The sequence below is a fragment of the Pseudophryne corroboree genome, chromosome 2 (assembly GCF_028390025.1).
Source record: "Pseudophryne corroboree isolate aPseCor3 chromosome 2, aPseCor3.hap2, whole genome shotgun sequence".
NCBI classification, from domain to species: Eukaryota; Metazoa; Chordata; class Amphibia; order Anura; family Myobatrachidae; genus Pseudophryne; species Pseudophryne corroboree.
Window position 1 is genome coordinate 997,937,473 of NC_086445.1, and position 25,984 is coordinate 997,963,456.

Below are 25,984 nucleotides of genomic sequence, written 5' to 3' on the forward strand. Positions count from 1 at the left end.
TAGGGGGGTCATTCCGAGTTGTTCGCTCGCAAGCTGCTTTTAGCAGCTTTGCACACGCTAAGCCGCCGCCTACTGGGAGTGAATCTTAGCTTCTTAAAATTGCGAACGAAAGATTCGCAATATTGCGATAAGACATCTCTGTGCAGTTTCTGAGTAACTCGAGACTTACTCGGCATCTGCGATCAGTTCAGTGCTTGTCGTTCCTGGTTTGACATCACAAACACACCCAGCGTTCGCCCAGACACTCCTCCGTTTCTCCAGCCACTCCCGCGTTTTTCCAGGAAAGGGTAGCGTTTTTTCGCACACACCCATAAAACGGCCAGTTTCCGCCCAGAAACACCCACTTCCTGTCAATCACATTACGATCACCAGAACGAGGAAAAAACCGTGAGTAAAATTCCTAACTGCATAGCAAATTTACTTGGCGCAGTCGCAGTGCGGACATTGCGCATGCGCACTAAGCGGAAAATCGCTGCGATGCGAAGAAATTTACCGAGCGAACAACTCGGAATGACCCCCTAAATGAACTGAGGTGATCGCAGTCTAGGAGTAGGTCTGGAGCTACTCAGATACTGCAAGGAATTATTTAGTAGCAGTTCTACTAATCTTTCGTTCGCAATTCTGCTACGCTAAGATACACTCCCAGAGGGCGGCGGCCTAGCGTGTGCAATGCTGCTAAAAGCAGCTAGCGAGTGAACAACTCGGAATGACCACCATGGTTTTGCCCTACTGCTAACAAATTTGCTATGGTCAGGTCTGAACCGTAATCAGCCAGTCAGTAACTAGCTACTGTTTCTTATCATAAAACAGGACTTTGTAATCTTAAATCATTTTCCAAAGCAGTTGCCTGATAAGTGACATGATGTTTGCAACTATTTTATCCTCCTGGTAATGGAACAAGTTCAAAAGTCATTTAAAGAAGATATATCGTCAGCCTATAATAACATTTGTGTAATTGAACTTTCCAGTGTGTTTTTTTTTAGAAAAAAAATTGTATGTCTGTTGTTAGTGGGGCTCATGTATAATTACATGTTCTACCTGAAAGTACATGTAACATGTAGCCCACATAAATTGCGCACTTATGTGGTTATTTGTAGTTACGCTTATCATAAGATATAAGTAGCTCAAAATAGCCTGTATGACTGTGTCCACATCAGGATAAGTATAAAGGGCGATGGGTGTTGGGGTGACTTATTTAAAGTCCAAAAATGATTTGAATATTGGCAGAAGAGTAAGGAGCCCATTTATCAACGAGAGTGATAAAACTCATTGCATATGATAAGTGGTGCTCCAGCCATCATTCCCAACTGTCATGTGTTCAGCTCCTGTCATGTGTTTGAAAAGTGACAGTTGGGAGCTGATTGGCTGGAGCACCATTTATCATACCCAACAAATTTTATCACTCATTGGTATGTGGCCCCCCCCCCCCCCCCCCCCAAGTTATCACTAGAGATGAGCGGGTTCGGTTTCTCTGAATCCGAACCCGCCAGAACTTCATGTTTTTTTTCACGGGTCCGAGCGACTCGGATCTTCCCGCCTTGCTCGGTTAACCCGAGCGCGCCCGAACGTCATCATGACGCTGTCGGATTCTCGCGAGGCTCGGATTCTATCGCGAGACTCGGATTCTATATAAGGAGCCGCGCGTCGCCGCCATTTTCACACGTGCATTGAGACTGATAGGGAGAGGACGTGGCTGGCGTCCTCTCCATTTAGATTATAAGAGACTGAGAGAGATTTACTGGAGCTGACTAGGAGGAGTACTGTTACTGTAGAAGTGTAGAGACTGAGTGGAGAGAGTTTACTAGTGAGGACAGTGCAGTTTACTTTATAATCCGTTCTCTGCCTGAAAAAAGCGATACACAGCACACAGTGACTCAGTCACATACCATATCTGTGTGCACTGCTCAGGCTCAGGCCAGTGTGCTGCATCATCTATTATCTATATATAATATTATATATATCTGTCTGACTGCTCAGCTCACACAGCTTATAATTGTGGGGGAGACTGGGGAGCACTACTGCAGTGCCAGTTATAGGTTATAGCAGGAGCCAGGAGTACATAATATATTATATAGTGAGTGACCACCAGACACACAGTGCAGTTTATTTAATATATCCGTTCTCTGCCTGAAAAAAGCGATACACACAGTGACTCAGTCAGTCACATACCATATCTGTGTGCACTGCTCAGGCTCAGGCCAGTGTGCTGCATCATCTATTATCTATATATAATATTATATATATCTGTCTGACTGCTCAGCTCACACAGCTTATAATTGTGGGGGAGACTGGGGAGCACTACTGCAGTGCCAGTTATAGGTTATAGCAGGAGCCAGGAGTACATAATATATTATATAGTGAGTGACCACCAGACACACAGTGCAGTTTATTTAATATATCCGTTCTCTGCCTGAAAAAAGCGATACACACAGTGACTCAGTCAGTCACATACCATATCTGTGTGCACTGCTCAGGCTCAGGCCAGTGTGCTGCATCATCTATTATCTATATATAATATTATATATATCTGTCTGACTGCTCAGCTCACACAGCTTATAATTGTGGGGGAGACTGGGGAGCACTACTGCAGTGCCAGTTATAGGTTATAGCAGGAGCCAGGAGTACATAATATATTATATAGTGAGTGACCACCAGACACACAGTGCAGTTTATTTAATATATCCGTTCTCTGCCTGAAAAAAGCGATACACACAGTGACTCAGTCAGTCACATACCATATCTGTGTGCACTGCTCAGGCTCAGGCCAGTGTGCTGCATCATCTATTATCTATATATAATATTATATATATCTGTCTGACTGCTCAGCTCACACAGCTTATAATTGTGGGGGAGACTGGGGAGCACTACTGCAGTGCCAGTTATAGGTTATAGCAGGAGCCAGGAGTACATAATATATTATATAGTGAGTGACCACCAGACACACAGTGCAGTTTATTTAATATATCCGTTCTCTGCCTGAAAAAAGCGATACACACAGTGACTCAGTCAGTCACATACCATATCTGTGTGCACTGCTCAGGCTCAGGCCAGTGTGCTGCATCATCTATATATATTATATATCTGTCTGACTGCTCAGCTCACACAGCTTATAATTGTGGGGGAGACTGGGGAGCACTACTGCAGTGCCAGTTATAGGTTATAGCAGGAGCCAGGAGTACATATTATATTAAAATTAAACAGTGCACACTTTTGCTGCAGGAGTGCCACTGCCAGTGTGACTGACCAGTGACCTGACCACACTGACCACCAGTATAGTTAGTAGTATACTTATATTGTGATTGCCTGAAAAAGTTAAACACTCGTCGTGTGACTTCACTTGTGTGTTTTTTTTTTTTTTATTCTATAAAAATAAAACTCATTCTGCTGACAGACAGTGTCCAGCAGGTCCGTCATTATATAATATATAATATATACCTGTCCGGCTGCAGTAGTGATATATATATATTTTTTATATCATTTATCATCCAGTCGCAGCAGACACAGTACGGTAGTTCACGGCTGTGGCTACCTCTGTGTCTCTGCACTCGGCAGGCAGTCCGTCCATAATTGTAATACCACCTAACCGTGGATTTTTTTCATTCTTCTTTATACATACATAGTTACATAGACATCTTCTCTTTATCAACCAGTCTATATTAGCTGCAGACACAGTACAGTACGGTAGTTCACGGCTGTGGCTACCTCTGTGTCTGCACTCGGCAGGCAGTCCGTCCATAATTGTATACCACCTAACCGTGGATTTTTTTCAGTCTTCTTTATACATACATAGTTACATAGACATCTTCTCTTTATCAACCAGTCTATATTAGCTGCAGACACAGTACAGTACGGTAGTTCACGGCTGTGGCTACCTCTGTGTCTGCAGTCGGCAGGCAGTCCATAATTGTATACTAGTATCCATCTCCATTGTTTACCTGAGGTGCCTTTTAGTTGTGCCTATTAAAATATGGAGAACAAAAATGTTGAGGTTCCAAAATTAGGGAAAGATCAAGATCCACTTCCACCTCGTGCTGAAGCTGCTGCCACTAGTCATGGCCGAGACGATGAAATGCCAGCAACGTCGTCTGCCAAGGCCGATGCCCAATGTCATAGTACAGAGCATGTCAAATCCAAAACACCAAATATCAGAAAAAAAAGGACTCCAAGACCTAAAATAAAATTGTCGGAGGAGAAGCGTAAACTTGCCAATATGCCATTTACCACACGGAGTGGCAAGGAACGGCTGAGGCCCTGGCCTATGTTCATGGCTAGTGGTTCAGCTTCACATGAGGATGGAAGCACTCAGCCTCTCGCTAGAAAAATGAAAAGACTCAAGCTGGCAAAAGCAGCACAGCAAAGAACTGTGCATTCTTCGAAATCCCAAATCCACAAGGAGAGTCCAATTGTGTCGGTTGCGATGCCTGACCTTCCCAACACTGGACGTGAAGAGCATGCGCCTTCCACCATTTGCACGCCCCCTGCAAGTGCTGGAAGGAGCACCCGCAGTCCAGTTCCTGATAGTCAGATTGAAGATGTCAGTGTTGAAGTACACCAGGATGAGGAGGATATGGGTGTTGCTGGCGCTGGGGAGGAAATTGACCAGGAGGATTCTGATGGTGAGGTGGTTTGTTTAAGTCAGGCACCCGGGGAGACACCTGTTGTCCGTGGGAGGAATATCCAAATAAACAAAAAGGAGAGGTATAACTTGCGCCTATGGAGCTGCTTGGTACTAAAACTCTGGAAAACACCACATCCAGTTATATATTTACAATTACAAATTGAGAATAGTCCTCAAGCGCTACCAACAAACAAACAACCACATTAAAGAAATTGTATATATATATATATGTGTGAATCTTTTTCAGTCCTCAGGATATTAGGTATAGTCCGCCTTGCGGTTCGCACCTCTGGACTGACCTCCTCACAGTGGGGGATGTTCCTTAAATGGTTTCTTTCTCCACACTTCTTAACACATCAAGCTTCCTGGGTCTCACCCCTTTTATTCATAAAGAGACGCTCACCTTATGTATACGCCCTATGTGCCTTGAAAGGTTTCTTTTACTTCACTTCCTTTTTCACACCACCCTCCTTATATATATCACATCAGAGGCTGCTCCTGTCCCATATATAATATGCTCACCTTCAGGCAAAGCCCTATGTGCCTTGAACGGTTTCTTTTCCTCCGTCTGTCCTCTGTGGTTTTCTTTCCACACCTCAAAGAACCCGTATGCAGTATATCCAATTGGTAAAAGAAGTTCAGAGTCCAGAGTTGCATAAAAATTATTCGAAAAATTTATTTTTAACAAAACATTCCATAAAACATTAAAAAGTTTCCCCAAAAATTAGTGGCCACAGGGTAATCCCACAGTATGCCTCTCGGAACCCGTCAGGGAGTAATATCTTACCCTGAAAAAAACGAATTTTGTGGATTCCTCCTGAGAGGTAAAAAACCTCATATATAAGAAAAAAGTGGGAAACCTTACCACTTGGGGTTAAAAAGATTGTGCCGTGGGAGGAATATGGCCGTTGACATGCCAGGTGAAAATACCAAAAAAATCAGCTCTTCGGTGTGGAGGTATTTCACCAGAAATGCGGACAACAGGTGTCAAGCTGTGTGTTCCCTTTGTCAAGCTGTAATAAGTAGGGGTAAGGACGTTAACCACCTCGGAACATCCTCCCTTATACGTCACCTGCAGCGCATTCATAATAAGTCAGTGACAAGTTCAAAAACTTTGGGTGACAGCGGAAGCAGTCCACTGACCAGTAAATCCCTTCCTCTTGTAACCAAGCTCACGCAAACCACCCCACCAACTCCCTCAGTGTCAATTTCCTCCTTCCCCAGGAATGCCAATAGTCCTGCAGGCCATGTCACTGGCAATTCTGACGAGTCCTCTCCTGCCTGGGATTCCTCCGATGCATCCTTGCGTGTAACGCCTACTGCTGCTGGCGCTGCTGTTGTTGCCGCTGGGAGTCGATGGTCATCCCAGAGGGGAAGTCGTAAGCCCACTTGTACTACTTCCAGTAAGCAATTGACTGTTCAACAGTCCTTTGCGAGGAAGATGAAATATCACAGCAGTCATCCTACTGCAAAGCGGATAACTGAGGCCTTGACAACTATGTTGGTGTTAGACATGCGTCCGGTATCCGCCGTTAGTTCACAGGGAACTAGACAATTTATTGAGGCAGTGTGCCCCCGTTACCAAATACCATCTAGGTTCCACTTCTCTAGGCAGGCGATACCGAGAATGTACACGGACGTCAGAAAAAGACTCACCAGTGTCCTAAAAAATGCAGTTGTACCCAATGTCCACTTAACCACGGACATGTGGACAAGTGGAGCAGGGCAGGGTCAGGACTATATGACTGTGACAGCCCACTGGGTAGATGTATGGACTCCCGCCGCAAGAACAGCAGTGGCGGCACCAGTAGCAGCATCTCGCAAACGCCAACTCTTTCCTAGGCAGGCTACGCTTTGTATCACCGCTTTCCAGAATACGCACACAGCTGAAAACCTCTTACGGCAACTGAGGAAGATCATCGCGGAATGGCTTACCCCAATTGGACTCTCCTGTGGATTTGTGGCATCGGACAACGCCAGCAATATTGTGTGTGCATTAAATATGGGCAAATTCCAGCACGTCCCATGTTTTGCACATACCTTGAATTTGGTGGTGCAGAATTTTTTAAAAAACGACAGGGGCGTGCAAGAGATGCTGTCGGTGGCCAGAAGAATTGCGGGACACTTTCGGCGTACAGGCACCACGTACAGAAGACTGGAGCACCACCAAAAACTACTGAACCTGCCCTGCCATCATCTGAAGCAAGAAGTGGTAACGAGGTGGAATTCAACTCTCTATATGCTTCAGAGGTTGGAGGAGCAGCAAAAGGCCATTCAAGCCTATACAATTGAGCACGATATTGGAGGTGTCTCAAGTGCAGTGGAGAATGATTTCAACGTTGTGCAAGGTTCTGATGCCCTTTGAACTTGCCACACGTGAAGTCAGTTCAGACACTGCCAGCCTGAGTCAGGTCATTCCCCTCATCAGGCTTTTGCAGAAGAAGCTGGAGGCATTGAAGAAGGAGCTAAAAGGGAGCGATTCCGCTAGGCATGTGGGACTTGTGGATGCAGCCCTTAATTCGCTTAACAAGGATTCACGGGTGGTCAATCTGTTGAAATCAGAGCACTACATTTTGGCCACCGTGCTCGATCCTAGATTTAAAGCCTACCTTGGATCTCTCTTTCCGGCAGACACAAGTCTGCTGGGGTTGAAAGACCTGCTGGTGACAAAATTGTCAAGTCAAGCGGAACGCGACTTGTCAACATCTCCTCCTTCACATTCTCCCGCAACTGGGGGTGCGAGGAAAAGGCTCAGAATTCCGAGCCCACCCGCTGGCGGTGATGCAGGGCAGTCTGGAGCGACTGCTGATGCTGACATCTGGTCCGGACTGAAGGACCTGACAACGATTACGGACATGTCGTCTACTGTCACTGCATATGATTCTCTCAACATTGATAGAATGGTGGAGGATTATATGAGTGACCGCATCCAAGTAGGCACGTCACACAGTCCGTACTTATACTGGCAGGAAAAAGAGGCAATTTGGAGGCCCTTGCACAAACTGGCTTTATTCTACCTAAGTTGCCCTCCCACAAGTGTGTACTCCGAAAGAGTGTTTAGTGCCGCCGCTCACCTTGTCAGCAATCGGCGTACGAGGTTACATCCAGAAAATGTGGAGAAGATGATGTTCATTAAAATGAATTATAATCAATTCCTCCGCGGAGACATTGACCAGCAGCAATTGCCTCCACAAAGTACACAGGGAGCTGAGATGGTGGATTCCAGTGGGGACGAATTGATAATCTGTGAGGAGGGGGATGTACACGGTGATATATCGGAGGGTGAAGATGAGGTGGACATCTTGCCTCTGTAGAGCCAGTTTGTGCAAGGAGAGATTAATTGCTTCTTTTTTGGGGGGGGGTCCAAACCAACCCGTCATATCAGTCACAGTCGTGTGGCAGACCCTGTCACTGAAATGATGGGTTGGTTAAAGTGTGTATGTCCTGTTTTGTTTATACAACATAAGGGTGGGTGGGAGGGCCCAAGGACAATTCCATCTTGCACCTCTTTTTTCTTTTCTTTTTCTTTGCATCATGTGCTGATTGGGGAGGGTTTTTTGGAAGGGACATCCTGCGTGACACTGCAGTGCCACTCCTAGATGGGCCCGGTGTTTGTGTCGGCCACTAGGGTCGCTAATCTTACTCACACAGTCAGCTACCTCATTGCGCCTCTTTTTTTCTTTGCGTCATGTGCTGTTTGGGGAGGGTTTTTTGGAAGGGACATCCTGCGTGACACTGCAGTGCCACTCCTAGATGGGCCCGGTGTTTGTGTCGGCCACTAGGGTCGCTAATCTTACTCACACAGCTACCTCATTGCGCCTCTTTTTTTCTTTGCGTCATGTGCTGTTTGGGGAGGGTTTTTTGGAAGGGACATCCTGCGTGACACTGCAGTGCCACTCCTAGATGGGCCCGGTGTTTGTGTCGGCCACTAGGGTCGCTAATCTTACTCACACAGCTACCTCATTGCGCCTCTTTTTTTCTTTGCGTCATGTGCTGTTTGGGGAGGGTTTTTTGGAAGGGCCATCCTGCGTGACACTGCAGTGCCACTCCTAGATGGGCCCGGTGTTTGTGTCGGCCACTAGGGTCGCTAATCTTACTCACACAGCTACCTCATTGCGCCTCTTTTTTTCTTTGCGTCATGTGCTGTTTGGGGAGGGTTTTTTGGAAGGGACATCCTGCGTGACACTGCAGTGCCACTCCTAGATGGGCCCGGTGTTTGTGTCGGCCACTAGGGTCGCTTATCTTACTCACACAGCGACCTCGGTGCAAATTTTAGGACTAAAAATAATATTGTGAGGTGTGAGGTATTCAGAATAGACTGAAAATGAGTGTAAATTATGGTTTTTGAGGTTAATAATACTTTGGGATCAAAATGACCCCCAAATTCTATGATTTAAGCTGTTTTTTAGTGTTTTTTGAAAAAAACACCCGAATCCAAAACACACCCGAATCCGACAAAAAAAATTCGGTGAGGTTTTGCCAAAACGCGTTCGAACCCAAAACACGGCCGCGGAACCGAACCCAAAACCAAAACACAAAACCCGAAAAATTTCAGGCGCTCATCTCTAGTTATCACCTGACATGTTGTGTGTTTTTTTATTTTATTTTATGGCTATTCATGAAGACTTATCTTTTCCCTGTTGCGATTTGGGATCCTGGGCCTCAGCAATCCTGTCTTCTCCTTCTTAACGTTGTCCCTGCGCTGCTGTCTTTTCTGAGCATGCGCCGCCAGTACCGTCCACCGGTGGAGCTTTTAATCAGTCACAGGGGTGAGGTGGGGCAGAAGGGAGCGGAGATGTGCTGCACAGAGCAGCGGCAGGGGGTGGTGGTGTTGGGGTGGTGAAGCTGGTAGGTAACAGAGAGGTGACCCAGAGTGAGGGTGTGGGCAGAGTGAGCCGGACATGGATGGGAAGATAAGCGCAGTCAGGATTCTGAAGTGACCCGGCATATGCTGGACAGGTCACTACTATAGTGACTCGGGGAACCACTAACAGTGTTCCCCTAAAAAGGAACAGGGAGAACTTTTTTTCTCTGCCTCCCTCTGCCTGGGCACCTCTGATTGGCCAAAGTCAGAGAAAGGGGCGGAGAAAGCAAAGAGACTGCAGTCTTGGCTGCTTTTCTCCTGTCAGGAAACCCCTTACGCCATCCAGAATGGCAAATTTTGTTTGCAAAACGGAAACCGGGAGTTTCTGTGCTTCTATCAATCACTCCCCCCCATACAAATTTATGAGGAAGCGATCCAGACACGGAGCGGGGGCACAGCTGAAGAAGTCAGGAACTTCTCCACGGTAACCCGCTTTATTAATACAACAAAGCTTTTCAGTTAAACAGGGCTTTTCACTAGTTCATGAATAGACCCCTAAAATGTTTGGATTGAGCAAACTACAGCATGTGGGGTTTTTCGATTACAAAATTATGGAGTAATTAAAGTTATATTGTGGGAGTTCCATGAAAAATCTAAGCATCCCCAGGATGCAACAAGGAGGGACCGAGGCAGAAATCTCCGATATCTGGCACTGCCCCTCCCTCTCTGACTAAAAACAGCCCCGATAAGTTTCTATGGGGTCTGCTAAACTGTTGGATATGCTGTACCAAGCTTGGACCCGGCAGCTAACACCATTTGAAGATGACGGTAGCCCATTCTAGCCTATTATAATTAGATTTTATTTATAAAGGCGCCACACGTGTTTCGCAGCGCCGTACAAAGGACAGTACAGGGAGACAAAACTTAGCATTACAGTAAATATATAACAGAAATAGAGTACAGGTAACAGAGCACCACACGTTCTCAAGACATAATACAGCTAAGATGTAAGTAGTGAGGGAGTGATCATTGTACTACTAGGGGCTGGCAGCCATAGATAGAGATGGGCCTTGACCAGTAGGAATGGGCCTATGGGCTACTTCATTTTTTAGAGAGCAATCCTCGGGATCCCTCTCCCCCACTGCCCAGCTACTGCAATTGTCATTATAGTAATTATCACTTCCCAATCTCATAAAAAAATCCGATTGGTGATAAATATGCCCAATAAGGATTTTGATTTAAAAGATGAAACTATTGAATGTGGATATTTTCCAAGATAATAGGAGTGAGTACTTTAATAATCTATGTGGATCTATTTTGGCTCCACGCTGTTACAGGATCCGCTATGCCTAACAGACATTTAGGGGTTTAAAAGGGTATAAGGATGTTGCCCTTAGCAACCAAACAAATTCTACTGATCATTTATCGAACACCTTATAGAAGATACCAGATAGAATCAGACTGGCTGAATGGGCAACATCTCCACGTGTAAAAACCCACACTTTAGTAAATATACCCCGTATTATACAGATATAACATGAGGCCTAAATCAATAACCTAAAATTGTAGATGTTTCCAGGACAGTTTGAAAATGAAAGCCAACATCTTATTGGTTCCTTTTCCAGGGAGGAGACAGAGTGTTGCGGGGGCGGGGTGGCGCAAACAGGGGCCTGTCAGGGATCGACAACATCAAGAACATGGTGGCGGGCTCAGCTAAGCGCAACAAAGACCTTGCTATTCTATTCCCACTTTATGGGTGTCGTGGATACCCACGGGTGGGTATTGTCCCTGTTAGTCTCCATTGTGGGTGGGCGGAATGTTCCTACAATTGTACACGAAATCAGTGCCGCCTGCGTAATTAAACTCAGGTCGGGAATCGAGCTATGTCACATGCTCCTTCCTGTCAACATTCAGACTTTTTTTGGTTTATTCTGCACATTTCCTTTGGCCCGTACACCAATCTTTACCTATTGGCATAAGCTGTACGGGAGTTATGTAGAAAGGACCTTTTCATGGAAGGTACGATTGTATTCAGGGGCGGGTTAGCCACGGGGTTCACAGGGAAGATTCCCAGTGGGCTGACGTGCACGCGGGCCTCTTTTGTTTATTGACATGTGAGGGATGATTTGGCCACTGTGGTTATACAGTATACCTCCGATTCTGCCCATGTGAGGCCACTTCTGCAAATTTTCCCAGGGACATTTTTAGTTCCCAATCCGCCTCTGATTGTATCGGTATGTACTCACCTTTAGAGTGTATGTGAGATTTTCCTGGCAATGTACAACTCCCCCCGTCTCTCACCACGGCAACATGGACGGGACAGAGCAGGATAGGAGTACATAGGGTAAGTAGAGTGGGGCAGGACTGGGGTGCATATTACTAGTATAACAATACTTTCCAACTGGAAAAAAAAGCCCAGCAATCTGCAAATTTAGACTTCTGTGCTTTAAAAGTCCCTTGTTCTGTAGCCATTAATGAGGAATAAAAGCAACAGGTTAAACGCACTCATTCAAAGCAAATTTATTGTCTAAAACATTTACAGAACAGCCATGGAGGGAGAACAAAACCCCCACAACCAGGCTTCCAGTTTAGAAACGGACAAGAGTAAACAATTTGTATGAAAACATAGACGGTAATGGACCCAATCCTGCAGTAAGGCAGTAGACGTTCTGGAGGTGACTGGCGGAGCGTCTAATACCTCCCAGGACGCGGGCCGCCCAGTGAGCGGATAATGTACACACGATCCTAAATATACATATATAAATATACACTACACACAGTCATAAAACAGAGGAGCAGATGAACAGTGTGATCAGCAGACACAATAACCGAATTCAATTTGCCAAAGTCGGATCTTCAACTTCTTTTTTTTGTACTTGTACCCTCCTGCTGACATTTACTCGATATTGACATCATAAGTGTTGCGTTATAACAAACGACAGTACTGCAGATCTAACCCTTTATTTTGTTTTTCCTATTGATAAGAGAGTTTAAAGTGCAAGCTTATTTTTGTTTTAGGACTGTTACCTAGTTTCCATCATTGCGCTAACCAACCATTCAGTAGAGTTGCCATTGTTTCCCTTCTTGCCCTCCCATCAGTCTTACTGTGATCAGTCTGTGATGAACCAGTCACCATACAAGAGTTTGAGAGCCTAGTTTAGTAGACATCTCATTGGGTGCGGTAGGACGTCATTGTGTAATGTTATGTGATAAACTATGAAGAACAGCAGGCAAAGAAGTGGAAGACCTAACTCTGAATAGTTACTTATAGCTTGCACCGAGGATTACAATAAACTGATGCCATCAACACTTTGCTGTACTAGGATCAAGTGAGCAGATAATATTTGTGGTTAGCGTCCCTTTACAGATCAAAGCACCAATTAACAAAGAAAAAGGGCGGGGCTTAGTTATGTGACGCTCTGGGCTGTTCCATCTGGAAGCCCCTCTATCAGACCGTTCCTTTGAAACAGGTAATCATTATAGTGTATATTTTGTTGTAGTGTATTAGGTTGCCCCTACCAGCGCCATAAAAAAAAAAAATCAGTTTCGTGAAGAAGCGCTTTAAAAAGAAAAGCGTTTTGTACAAATGTCGGGTTTTATACTGGGTGATTTTCTACAGGTGCTCTCACTATAGTACATCAGCAAAACTTACTGCATTAGGAGTAGGGGGTCCTTTGAAAAGAAGAGATTTGCCTCCAATAACCACTGTTGTAGACATTACATAACTAGCACTATGACCTCAGATGACAGACAGCTAATGCACTGTTTATGGATTTGATGTGCAAGTTTGTCACTTGGTTGGTTATGCCTTACAGTACACTTGTACCAGTTACATATTATTAAACACACCTTAGAAAATCAGCTATAATCTATAACAACCAATCACATACCGGCTTTTATCACTGTAGTGCAATGAAGACTGATGAAAGCCAATGCACGATTAGCTGTTATAAGTCAGTGCATGTTAGTACATACAGATAAGTATAATAAGGTAAGGACTTGATTCCTAATAAAAGGGACATAAAGTTACCACATAGATGCCTTCAAAGAAACAATACACTGCACAAAAACAATTGGTTTTATTTTTTCCTCAAGTGGGAGAACAGGACGTGTACACTGTTTTATGTGCATGATTTAAGCATTTCCTACATATTTACACAAAGCATATGCATACAGTACATGTCTGGTGGAAGCAGCCACGCTGAATGCATGGAAAACATGAAAATGATCCATAAACTCATACCCTCCAACTCTACCTTTTTAGCAGGTACAGTAACTTTTTTATTTATGGTCTGTACCTATTTTTGGCTCTCCAAACTTCCATTGAAAGTGTAGGAAAAGGGTTGTGGCCACGCCCCCTTCACCCATGGCCACGGCCCCTTTCTACTTTGCACCGATTTTTATGTGTAAAATGTTGGAGGGTATGTAAACTGTAGCACCACCGCCAAAGTGACGCAAAAACAAATAATAGTATTGATTTTCTAATAACCAAGAACTAAAATAAAGCTCTACTTTTTCCAGATACTGCCTTTGAAAACCCAGATTTAAAGTGTACCTGTGTAAGGACAGTGGAGGCAGCCATTTTGTGGTCAGTTCACTAGGAGTTTGTGCTTAGTGCCTCGGTGATGTCAGTAGCCCCTAGTGAACAAAAAGGCTGCCACCCTTCAGTAAGGGGATACAGTCGTTAGGTCGACACAGCTTAGGTCGACCACTAAAAGTCGACATGTATTAGGTCGACAGGATCATTAGGTCGACATGAGTTTCTCACTTTTTGGGGGGATACTTTTTCATACTTGACGATCCACGTGGACTATAGTTGGGAATGGTAACCTGTGCCGTGCGCATGCCTGAAGCATGGCGAGTCATGCGAGGGGACACGGTGCACTAATTGGGGTTCCCCGTCACTTTACGAAGAAAACGACACAGAAAAAAGTCCAAAACCCCATGTCAAACCTTTGACCTGTCGACCTAGTACATGTCGACCTATTGCCCGTCGACCTAATGCATGTCGACCTTCCATGGTCGACCTAATGACTGTCGACCTAAGTTGAGTTGACCCAACGACCCATACCCTCAGTAAGCATGTGGTTCTGTATAGCAACTGGGGTTGGGGACAAGTTGCCAGAATAGATAATGTAATTGTTTTATTCAAAATGCTTGTATGTAAACTGTGCTGATCCATGAAAGCTGAACGGTGAGATGACGTGATGAGGTAATGAAGACAGGTTCCATTTTGAGTTCGTGTAACAAAACTGCCTGTCACAGAGAGAATGACAAACCTAAAGTACACACGTATTTTTTTTTTTTTTTTTCATCTCATATTTTAGTATTACACCGACGGCAAACACACAGATAATGAATTCAGGAAAAGCTATTTGACTGCAGAGTCAGAATAGTTTACGTGGCCTAATTATCGGCCTGCACCTATGCTCAATATCTAGTGAACCCCAATAATACAAACATCAGAACTGTAAAATTAGCACAAGTTATCCGCACAGTTTCCTGATGCAAATCAGATCGTTCATCTGACACACCAGTTTTTCCAGGTTGAAATCGTTTAAACTTTACACAGAATAGAAAAATGTTAGCATATAGTTCGCATGCAAAACAATAAAATAAAATAAACATATATGGAAAAAAGTTATCTATATCTATTCCCCAAACTGCTTCCTAAAATAACAAGATTTTAATGGAAAGACAGGTGTGCGCATCCCAGTAACTATGTACAATCGAGGGGGTCATCAGTGTAGACACCACACTTGTGTCTTCACGCGCACAGCGGACCACCAAGCAAGAGTCCTCCATATTCCATGAAAGAAACATCTCTTAAAAAAAAAAAAAAAGCAAATATTCCCAAAGGCCTTGAAACGGAACTTGTTCTTCCACTCTTCTCTAAGTCGTCGGGCAAAGCCGGCAGGGCTCTCCCAAAGTAAGAGCGGCCCCTGGCCGATTACAAAAACAAAACGAGCCAGAATAGCACCGGTTTAGAACTGCAGGGCCCAACTTAAATTCAGCCGCTGCTGTCCTAAGGCCGTGTCCAGCCGTCCTCATGTTAAAAGTCCCATGAAGTGAAAAATGACGTCTATCCACAAAAAAACATGGCGTCTACTTCTTCAGCTCAGGTGGATGGGCATGTAGTCTGGTCTTCTGGTCTGGATAATTTTTGGTTTGCCTTTGCTCGCCCCGTCTTCATCTTCCTCCACCTCCAGCTCGTTTTCAGGATCGCTTTCGCAGACGTGGACCACCACGCTGGGGGTGGTGTCTGTTGCCGCGTGTAATTCATATTGTTCTCCTGAGGAGAGAAGGAGAACAGGCATTGGGATGAGTTTTGACTTAATAGTGAAACACGACATGTCCCTATTGACTGAATAACGCTCAGGTCTGAGTTGCTTTATTAAAAAAAATCTTTTAAATATAAATGTAATATAATTAAAAAATACAGTCACTCAAAATATCTCCCAAACTCTGAAATACTTTGATGACGGGCACTAAGTAGGTTTGTTTCTGAGGTAATCTGTCCATGTTATGCACCAGCGGTCAATCTGGCTGAGCAATGATATCTGCCTGTTATGCGCCTCCATAACCTCACTGGAACTACTTGTTGCTTTGAACCCATTTCCCTGATTAGTTTAAGCATCCCATTGTCATAGAAAGTACTTTGCTCAGACTAGTATGTTCCTTATATTAGCTATGGGATCAACATCATATAGGGCAGAGATGTACCAAATCTTGGAGAGAGAGATAAAGGGGATGCAAATAATCACCAACCAATCAGCTCCTGTCATTTTTCAAACACAGAGCAGTATACATCAGAGGTAAAAAAAGCAGTCAAACCTTTAAAAGTGCAGTTCTCGGAAGTTTGTCCGCATTTTTCATATGCGTCAAGCTATGGAATGGCTTGGACACAATAGGCAATGCTGCCTAATAGAAACCCATGACTTCTTTTTTGCTATGTGCTTTGAGAGGGATCCATTCTGATTCCCCCCACCCCCCCGGTGTCCCCTGGGGTGCGGACTTCAGGGTCATAAACCCGGATGTCCTTGTATAGCAAAGGGCAGATCATATTGGGAGAGCTGTCCTTTGTGATTTTTTTCAAGCATGCAGCTATGCTTGTGATGAGTGGCGGAATGCATTGCATGTAAAATGCGATGAATCCCGCCCACAGCCTGTAAAAAAAAAAAAAAAAAAAGACAGGAGCTGATTGGATGGTACTTTGGGGACTAATTAATAAGCCTTGGAGAGAGAGAGAGAGAGAGAGAAAGTGGACGGAGATAAAGTATCAACCAATCAGCTCCTAACTGCCATGTTATAGGCTGTTTGAAAAATAACAGGAGCTGATTGGCTGGTACTGTATCTCCGTATAATTTATCTCATTTTCCCCATAACCTTTTCATGGCACCCCCCCCCCCACTCAGTATGACGATGTGTAGCTATACAGTTGCCTCAATACACATTATTGCTTATTGTTACTCTATTTTATTTGAAGAGGAAAGAAGAGGTTTGTGGCATTTGGCCTCTCCCACCAGCTACCTACAATGAATGTCTTTAGAAGATCAGAGATTTTCTCCTAATGAATAAGACCTGGAAGGGCCGTGCGCCAACGCTCCCACACTAACTTGGATCAGGCGCTGTTTGGAAGCAGTCATGGGATATTTTTTCCCCTTTAGCCTAATGTTGGAAAAATGTGCTACACAGAGAAAAAAAAAAAGAAAAAGAAATGATTTTGTCTGGAGAGAGTGGAAACTTGGCCCAGAGCGCGTGTATAATCAGCAGCTATTTCTGGGCAGCTCAGAGAAAATGCTCTTTCAATAAATTCCCTCCTTTAACCACACACAGGAAAAATGACCACCGCATGGAGCAACGTAGGCGGAGATGTACCTGCACTAGCGTAGTGGATATTTCTGTCTACGCTGTATAAGGGAAGAGAATACTGCCTTACTGGGGACCACAAGTGCCCTTTCAAAACATTAAAATCTAATATTAAGGTTTCTGTAAAGGGAAAACAAACCTATTATGTATAATCTATGGAATACTGTCTCGCACCCCGTAAGGACCATGTCCATTCACACAGTTTCGGAGGTGCACCCTTTTCTGGTCCATTTAATGCCGTTACCTAGGTAACAAAGTAGTTATGGCTGTGGATGGACTAGCTACTAGTTTCAGCTTTCACGCAGACCACAAGCAATTCTCACCTGGGCCGAGTTTGGAGATTGCGTACAAGAGGTCGTAATTGATAACCGGCGTGGAGTCGTCAGCCTGTTTCCAGCCCACAGGAGGGGAGGACGGTGGGGAGATAAGAAACTGCTTCTCTGGGTTTGGTGGTGCCAGATGAGGACTTCCGATATGCAATGTCTACAACGGAACAAAAACATTAATATTCAAGATTATCATATTAATCTCCTGATCATAATCCTTTGTCAGACTCTTTGCATATCCTAAATCCTAAAATGTATATGTATTAAAGGTATTTTAAACCAGGGGCATCTGCCTATGTCCTACTCCATACCTTCTCCTGACGAACCCTTTGTTACATTCTGAGGGATCCCCAAAACCAGTGACATCATACATCACGATGTCAGTGGTTTTGGTGATCCCTTAGAATGTAAAAAAGGTTCGTCAGGAGAAGGTTTGGAGTTGGACATAGGCAGGGGCCTGCACACTAACCTCCTTACCGAAAATAATCTTTCAGTTCTTTACATCCAGCTACCAGGGTAGACACAATCTTGTAGATGGAGTATAATTTAATAGAATGTAATGTGGATAGCTCGCTAGAAATATATAAAGGGCTAATAAATGGCTTATTTTTTTAATTCTAGAGATGCAAAAGACTGAGGAAAGAACATAGATACCCAGGAGGTAAAGGTTCCACAAAATTACGTATGAACCCGGTTCTCAACGGGTTTAGGAGGATGTGAAAGCATTATCCAGCATTCCAAATAGCGGTGATCACGTGTGTGTGTGTGTGTGTGTGTGTGTGTGTGTGTGTGTGTGTGTGTGTGTGGTGGGATTAAATCCTACGTGCACCAGGCTGCAGATGCTGTAACAGTACCACCCGTTCGAAGCACAAACTGCTTCTGAACACCCACTACAGTACCATCAGATCAGAGTTTGTTGGGGGGGGGGGGCGCTGGGACTTGTTGTTCCACAACAGCTAGAGAGTGACAGGTTGCCCAAGACTGCATTAAAAAGACTTAAGGTAAACGTTCAATATGTCCCGTACAGACCTGAGCAAAGTACAGCTTCATCTCCTTCCCCATGAATTCCGTCTTGTGCAGCTGAATTCTGGCCTCAGCCGCTGACAGCGGATTGCTGAAGTTTATTCGTACCCTCTTGAAGCTTTTGAAGTACTGGAAGGTGGCGTCTTTATCGTAGGCTCTGAACAAGGACTCAAATTTGGCCTGAAAGAAAAGATAAAGCTAGTTAAATGAGGCACAAACACTATAACACTATTGTGGCACACAGTACGGCTAACTGGGATCAAACTCTGTGACCTGCAACAGGGAGAGGCTTTACAAAAAAAATATGGCAATTGGGGTAATTCAGAGTTGACTGCAGCAGCAAATTTGTTGGCAGTTGGGCAAAACCATGTGCACTGCAGGTGTGGCCGATATAACATGTGCAGATAGAGTTAGATTTGGGTGTGTTATAGTGTCTCTGTGCAGGGTAAATACTGGCTGATTATTTTTACACTGCAATTTAGATTTCAGTTTGAACACACCCCACCCAAATCTAACTCTCTCTGCACGTTATATCTGCACCCCCCCCCCCCCCCCCCCCGCAGTGCACATGCTTTTGCCCAACTAACAAATTTGCTGCTGCGATCAACTCTGAATTAGGTACATTGTGCAGTAAGCAACAGCCGTTATGTTATGAAAAGAAAAGATCAGACTTCGTTCAGTGTTAGAGCACATTGCTACCCGCTAAGAATCACAATGAATTCCAGCCAAGCCTGGCTGACACTAAAATATAGCAGGACATTTTAGTTTATAAACCATATATAATTGCAGGCACTCAGAAGTTGACGACAACTCTCTAACACATCCTTGCATGAATTAACCAATTGTGTTTCACTCCTGTTTTGTGAATGGACCTCGGTTAAACTGGATTACATTGCAGCTGCCTACAGTCAGCAATATACAGAATTTCAACCATGTAGTCTAAAACAGTCATGCAATTGTACAGAGCTCTTTGTGTAAGCAGGCACAAGTTTCATTCAGTAACGGAATGCTATTTTGAAAGCTTGGATTTAACCACGCTAATGACACATGCTCCCTGTAAGGCAACTGGCAATTTCTATAAAAGTGGCCACCTAGAGAAAACAATGCCTTGAACACCGGGAGAATAACTAATGGTTTTTCCCTCACTCACTCTACACCTATCGTGTGGTACATTTGTGACATGCATCAATCACCGATCAGGAGATAAACTCCACTTATTGGAATAGGCAATGACAAATCGTATGTACGATAAATTAATAAATTTTCCACTGTCGCAGCTGTTATTTTCCTTCTGCAAAGGAACACAGCCGACACTCCCCCTGTGGAAAGAATGTCACACTGACAAGAACAAATAGTCCCTGCAGCCAAGAAACCCGAATTCAGTTATCAGTGTGCCATGTAACAGATAGGACAGTGCATATACTAGGTGGAGAGAAGGAAGTGTCAGGCAAAACATGGGTTTGAAATTGGCAGAAAATAGGTTCATCCCACAAAATGGCTGCCACCGTAGCCTAGGTGACAGGCCCACCTATAAGCAGTACTAAATCTAGCAGGATGATGGAACGTCAGCTAGTACTGTATTTATATGTAGAGGTTTTAATCAAATATTCTGACTGAAACTGTGTGTCATAGGTGATTTTCTCCTATGGACCCAGGCTTCCTGTGTTTAAGCTTCAGGATGTACAATGTGAAATATATCTAGCTCTGTTAAGTATTAGGAATCTTTCGCCTGTGAGGAAGATCAGTTACGTGATAAATGAGTGTCATACATGTAAACATATAGGTTTAAGTGTATGCTATGTGCACATACAAGCACACACACATATTCACAACTACATAGTATTATCTATATGTACTGTAGTAATAATCAGTGCTACCACACATATTGTACTATGCGCATGGTACATTTCTGCACACTGTCCAGTAGAGGGCAGTAAGACACTACATACTGTACTGTTGACAATGTTTGATGACATACATTAACATGGCGGTTGGATTAATGATATATGTGGTGAGAATACATGTATCAACTGTAATAGTTAATAATAATAATAATAATAATAGTTCTGATATCATACTTAATTAGGCAAGCTTCTGTATTATAAGGAATAACACTCCCCCTATCACAGGTATAATAAGCTGTCTCGGAGACGCACCAACCTGTGTAAAGGCACTTGGCGAGCAGCCTCTTGCCTTTCAAAACAATAAGCCGGATTCCTGAGAGTTCACTTTCAATCACTGCAGCAATCATTTGTACATTTCTACAATATACCACCCTGTACATATACCCAGACGTCCCTTTTCTATATGCATTTCGGAATTATATGACGGATGTTGCGTGAGCACCATCAATCGCTTGGAAAATCTGGCTCCTGGTATATGGTGACGCCAAATTCCCCTATTGCACACAAGTGGTTACAGCCAGGATGCTGTGATTGGGGTAAACTCTTTAGAACTCAGAGAACTATGAAGATTTATCAAACCTTGGAGAGATGTTAAGTACCAAGCAAGCGGCTTCCAACTGTCAGTTTACAGGCTGTGTTTGAAAAATGACAGAAGCGGGTTAGTTGCTACTTTCTCTGTCTCCAAGCTTTGATAAATCTCCCCCTAAATCCTTCCCGAGTATCAGTTTACATTCATATATGTACATTTAGATGTCTAGCAAGGTAAGAGGGCATTTAAATAGGTGAAACTATAAATACATGTCTATATGACACCGACACAATCAGAAACCAGGACAGATGTTTGCAGATCAGATCTTTACAAAGTGTCAACCAAGAAAACTGCAGACAAAACACACAGAGTCCTCTCCGCTGTCACTGACTATACATCGTCTAACCTGTGTTATGTACAGTATTTCACATGCAAGACAGACAATCTGCTACTACTGCAACAAGTCCTGTTCTATACACTGTTTCCACCGATGGTAAACTATAGAAAAACTATAAAAAAATAAATACTTATAACAAGTAAAAATAATAATAAAAGCCCCCATAAGTAACATACAGCAGGAAGGGCGAGCTTACCCTGACGTCACTCTGATAGAATATGTCACTGTCAGCCACACAGGCGGCCAGGGAGGCAAAGCTGTAATGAAAGTTTCTGAAGTGCATGTTGCTGTCACTTTATCCTCAGTGAGGTTACAGGAGCTCAGCTGGGCACAGCTTAGGAAGTGTTACTGGACAGGGAACTGTGTTTATAAAGGACCCAGTACAACTCCTCCCAGTAATATTTAGCAAACTGTCTCCTATGGGCCAGCGAATTCCTGAGCAGAGTCCTACACACTGCTTGCAAGGAACTGGGAAGAGGCTCTGTAGCATTAGCCGGGAGGGGTGACGTCAGCATTAGTCAGTTTCCCTATGCTAATTAACTTTGCCTTTCTGCTTTGCAGGATGGAAAAACAGCTGAGGTTTGCATAGCAGTTGCTTTATCAAGTCCTCGGCCTGCATAGTTTCCACAGCTAGTAATTCCATTCAGCACTCAGACTACATGAGCTGCACTTCAGCCCTCTGCCGGCCTTAAGATGGAAAATGTTCAGGATGGAACTGGACGATTATCTGAGAGGGCTACTTCAAGGTTTCATATGGGGGGGCGATGAAAAACAAAGCACATAGAACAACGGGGTAAACTGGGGAGGCCGAACAATGCAACCAAGACTGAGGAAGGAAGTAAAAAGGACGCAGAGGTTTAACCATTTGTCATCTGTATGGAGTTCAGGAAAAAAAGTATTACGGTATTATTATTATTACTAGGTGCTTCATCGCGCCCTACGGGCGCTCTTCACACCGTCGCAAGGGGCTACGCCCCCTTAACCCTTGCATGCCTTTCTGGGGTTCAATATTTGTATTATATGGAGTATTACCTGCATTCCTTTGTTAGTGGTTAAATATTGCACAATGAAAGGGCGTGCGATGGTGAAGGAGGCGCAGCCCCTTGCGACGGCGTGAACAGCACCTGCAGGGCACGATGTACAGAATGTAGCGGGTGCGGGGGGGACTGCGGATGGGGGAGGGTGTCTGTAGATGCTGCGGGTGGAGGGGGGGCGGAAGCGGGGGGGCCCGGATGGGGAAGGGTCGGGAGGTGCTGTGGGTGGGGGAGGGGCAGAGGAGTAGGGGCCGCAGATGGGGGAGGGGTCTGGAGGCACTGCAGGTGGGGGAGGGGCAGGGGTGCCACGGGTGGGAGAGGGGAAGGTGTGGGGATGTTGCGGATGGGTGAAGGGTTCCGGAGGTGCTGTGGGATGGGAATGGGCGGGGGTGCCGGGGGTGGGGTAGGGGTCCGCAGGTGCCGTGGGTAGGGGAGGGGCAGGTACGGGTGGTGCGGCGGATGGGGAAGGAGGTCCGGAGGTGCTGCAGGTGGTGGAGGGGCAAATGCGGGGGTGCCATGGGAGGGGGAGGGGTGGGTGAGGGGGGGACCGTGGATGGAGGAGGGTGTTTGCAGATGCTGCGGGTGGAGGGGGGCAGTTGTGGGGGGAGACATATTTGGGGGGTGGATGGTGGAGGGGGTCTGGAGGTGCTGTGGGTGGTGAAGGGGCGGAGGAGTGGGAGCCGCGGGTGGTGTAGGGGGTCTGGAGGCACCGCGTGTGGGGGAGGGGTGGAGTGCCGCAGTGGTGGAGGGAAAGGTGCAGAGGTGTGGTGCATTGGGGAGGGGTCTGGAGGTGCTGCGGGTATTGTACCTGCCAAAAAGGTAGTTGGAGGGTATGCAGTAACAGGGCCAGGACAGGGGTGACAGAGTCAGAACAGGGGTGACGGGGCCAGAACAGGGGTGACGGGGTCAGAACAGGGGTGACGGGGCCAGGACAGGGGCGACGGGGCCAGGACAGGGGCGACGGGGCCAGGACAGGGGCGACGGGGCCAGGACAGAAATGACAGGGACAGGATAGGGGTGACAGGGCCAGGGTAGGGGCGGCAGGACCAGGACAGGGCCAGTATAGGGTTGACAGGGCAAGCACAGGGGTGACAGGGCCAGGATAGGGGTAACAGGGCCAGCGTAAGGATGACAGGGCCAGGATAAGGGTGAAAGGGCCAGGAAAAGGGTGACAGGGCAAGGCCAGGGGTGACAGGGACATGACAGAACACAGGGCACAGGAGAGATTGGTATTAGGGACAAAACAGTGGTGACAGAGAGATGTGTCTTACCGGAGTCACTGCTGCTGTTCCACTCCAACCTGTTGGGATCTGCTGCTGGTGGAGACTTGGCATGGCTGACTCTCTCAAGCTGGAGTCCTGCTTCCTCTGCCCGTCCGCATCCCTCCCCCCCTCCTCAGTCACACACCGCAGACCTCGCGCAGCTGCCGGGCAATGTGGTAAGGGGAGACTGGGAGTGACTGGTTAGCCCCCAGGAGACGCTGCGGCTGGAGGGAGGAGGGGGTCATAGCATGCACGCGGCGCGGACCTCGCGGCTGCTGGGCACTGTGGTAAGGGGAGACTGGGAGTGACTGGTTAGCTCCCAGGAGACGCTGCGGCTGGAGGGAGGAGGGAGTCGGAGCCTGCAAGCAGCTCGGACTTCTGCAGCGCTACCCGCCGGCTAAAGTGTGTGAAGGAGCTGGGCGCATTTCACTGCAGGTGGCAGCGCTGCAGCTAGTGGTGGGGTTGCCGGGGCTGGAGATAACAGAGGCAGTACGGAACCTGCACAGCGTCAGGTGCCCCACAAAACTGCAGCTGAGAAGCGTGGAGTGTGCCAGAAAGTGACGCTCCTCCGCGCCAGAGAGCCCCTGCTGAGTATGCTGATGTGGGGGGTCAAGCACACAGTGAGCCGGTGCCCGTCTGTCTGTACGGCTTACCCCCTCACACACCCCCATACCTCCCAACTGTCCCAATTTTCGCGGGACAGTCCCATATTTTGGAGTCTGTCCCGCTGTCCCACCCGCGGGTCGCAGTGTCCCGCGGTGGGGGGGGGGGGGGGGGCAGTTGGAAAGCTCCTGAACTCGCTGTTCTGCTTAGCAGAGCAGCGGTGAAAAGTGGAAACAGAGGGAGAGGGGGCATCAGGGGGTACGGATTAAGGGGGGTTCCAGCAGCAGAGCCGAATTAAGGGGGGGACAGGGGGTATGTACCGTTGGCCCCACAGTTTTAGGGGGCCCCCCGGCTCGAGTAGCTCTGTCCCAGCTCAGAAGCTCCCCCGTCCTGCCAGCAACAGCATTGTGCTACAGTCAGCACACGCTGCTGCGTATTGGCGGTCTGTGGTGTTGCAGGGAGGCAGCAGTCTCCCTGCTTTCTTCTCCCTGTGCGGGTGTGTAGGGGGGAGCGACCACCTCCTCTGGATTTAGCCCTAGCTGAGGGGCCAAAATTCCATTTTAAAAAAACCCCGGAATTTGTATAAGGGGGCGTGGCCTCGCGTCCCGCGATTAGGTCACGCCCCCAACCCCACAGCAGGCACAGCAATGAGATAGGGCTCCCCTGTCTCAAGTGCCCTGGGCCCCCCGGACTCCTAATCAGCCCCTGTGGGCATGCCAGCAGCTCACAGAGCGCTGGGCATGCCCCCTCACTGACGAAAACGGGGACCCTCCCGTGAAGCCACACCCCCTTTTTGTTGGCCACCCCCCCTTTTTGCCGCCTGTGTGTCCCTCCTTCTGCCTGAAGAAAGCTGGGAGGTATGCACCCCTGCCTGTGCCATGCCCATACCATCTGCTTCTGCTTCCTAGTCTCCTATAGATTTGTCCAGATCTGTGACTCATTTGACTAACTCCGCCCAGTGTTGTGACTCCGCCCAGCGTTAGGAAATGAGTCACAAAGTCACAGATCTGGGCTATTACATAGGAGATTATTATTATCCTTTATTTATATGGCGCCACAAGGGTTCCGCAGCGCCCAATTACAGAGTACATAAACAAATAATGGTATCCGGTCTTTAGGTTGACAACACTTAGGTCGAGTACTATTGATCGACACGCATTAGGTCAACATGGTCATTAGGCTGACATGGCAAAGGTCGATACATGAAAAGGTCGACATGAGTTTTTCACTTTTTTTTTTTACTTTTTCATACTTTACGATCCACATGGACTATGATTGGGAACGGTAACCTGTGCTGAGCGCAGCAAGGCACCTTGCCCGTAGCATGGCAAGCAAAGCAAGCCATGCAAGGGGACACGGTGCCCTAATTGGGGTTCCCGGTCACTTTATGAAGAAAACAACACCAATTTCTTTTTTAAAAGACCATGTCGACCTTTTTCCATGTCAACCTAATGACCGTGTCGACCAATAGTGTGACTGTCGACCTAGTTACTGTCGACCCAACGAACCACTCCCGTGTTTTACCAGAGGTTGCATATACAGTAAATGGCAATGAGAAACCTTATTTAAAAATGCATGTAGCCATAGGGATCATTGTACCTTATAACTAGACTTA

At 46.1% G+C, this 25,984-nt stretch overlaps 1 protein-coding gene across 2 annotated transcripts in view; it reads right to left on the bottom strand.

Annotated features, from left to right (window-relative positions):
- Nucleotides 1-11,926: 11,926 nt before the first annotated feature.
- RCAN1 (regulator of calcineurin 1) overlaps nucleotides 11,927-25,984 on the bottom strand; it is a 157,535-nt gene continuing 143,477 nt past the window's right edge. The window contains exons 1-4 of one of the 2 annotated variants that reach the window (XM_063956522.1): nucleotides 21,667-21,899; nucleotides 18,647-18,820; nucleotides 17,615-17,774; nucleotides 11,927-15,714 (exon numbers count right to left, since the gene is read on the bottom strand). In XM_063956522.1, the coding sequence (XP_063812592.1) occupies nucleotides 15,536-15,714; nucleotides 17,615-17,774; nucleotides 18,647-18,820; nucleotides 21,667-21,753 (600 nt within the window). In that variant the 5' untranslated portion in view covers nucleotides 21,754-21,899 and the 3' untranslated portion in view covers nucleotides 11,927-15,535. Of the gene's footprint in view, nucleotides 15,715-17,614; nucleotides 17,775-18,646; nucleotides 18,821-21,666; nucleotides 21,900-25,984 lie in introns of those variants that run through there. The other variant, XM_063956521.1, reaches the window with a different exon arrangement.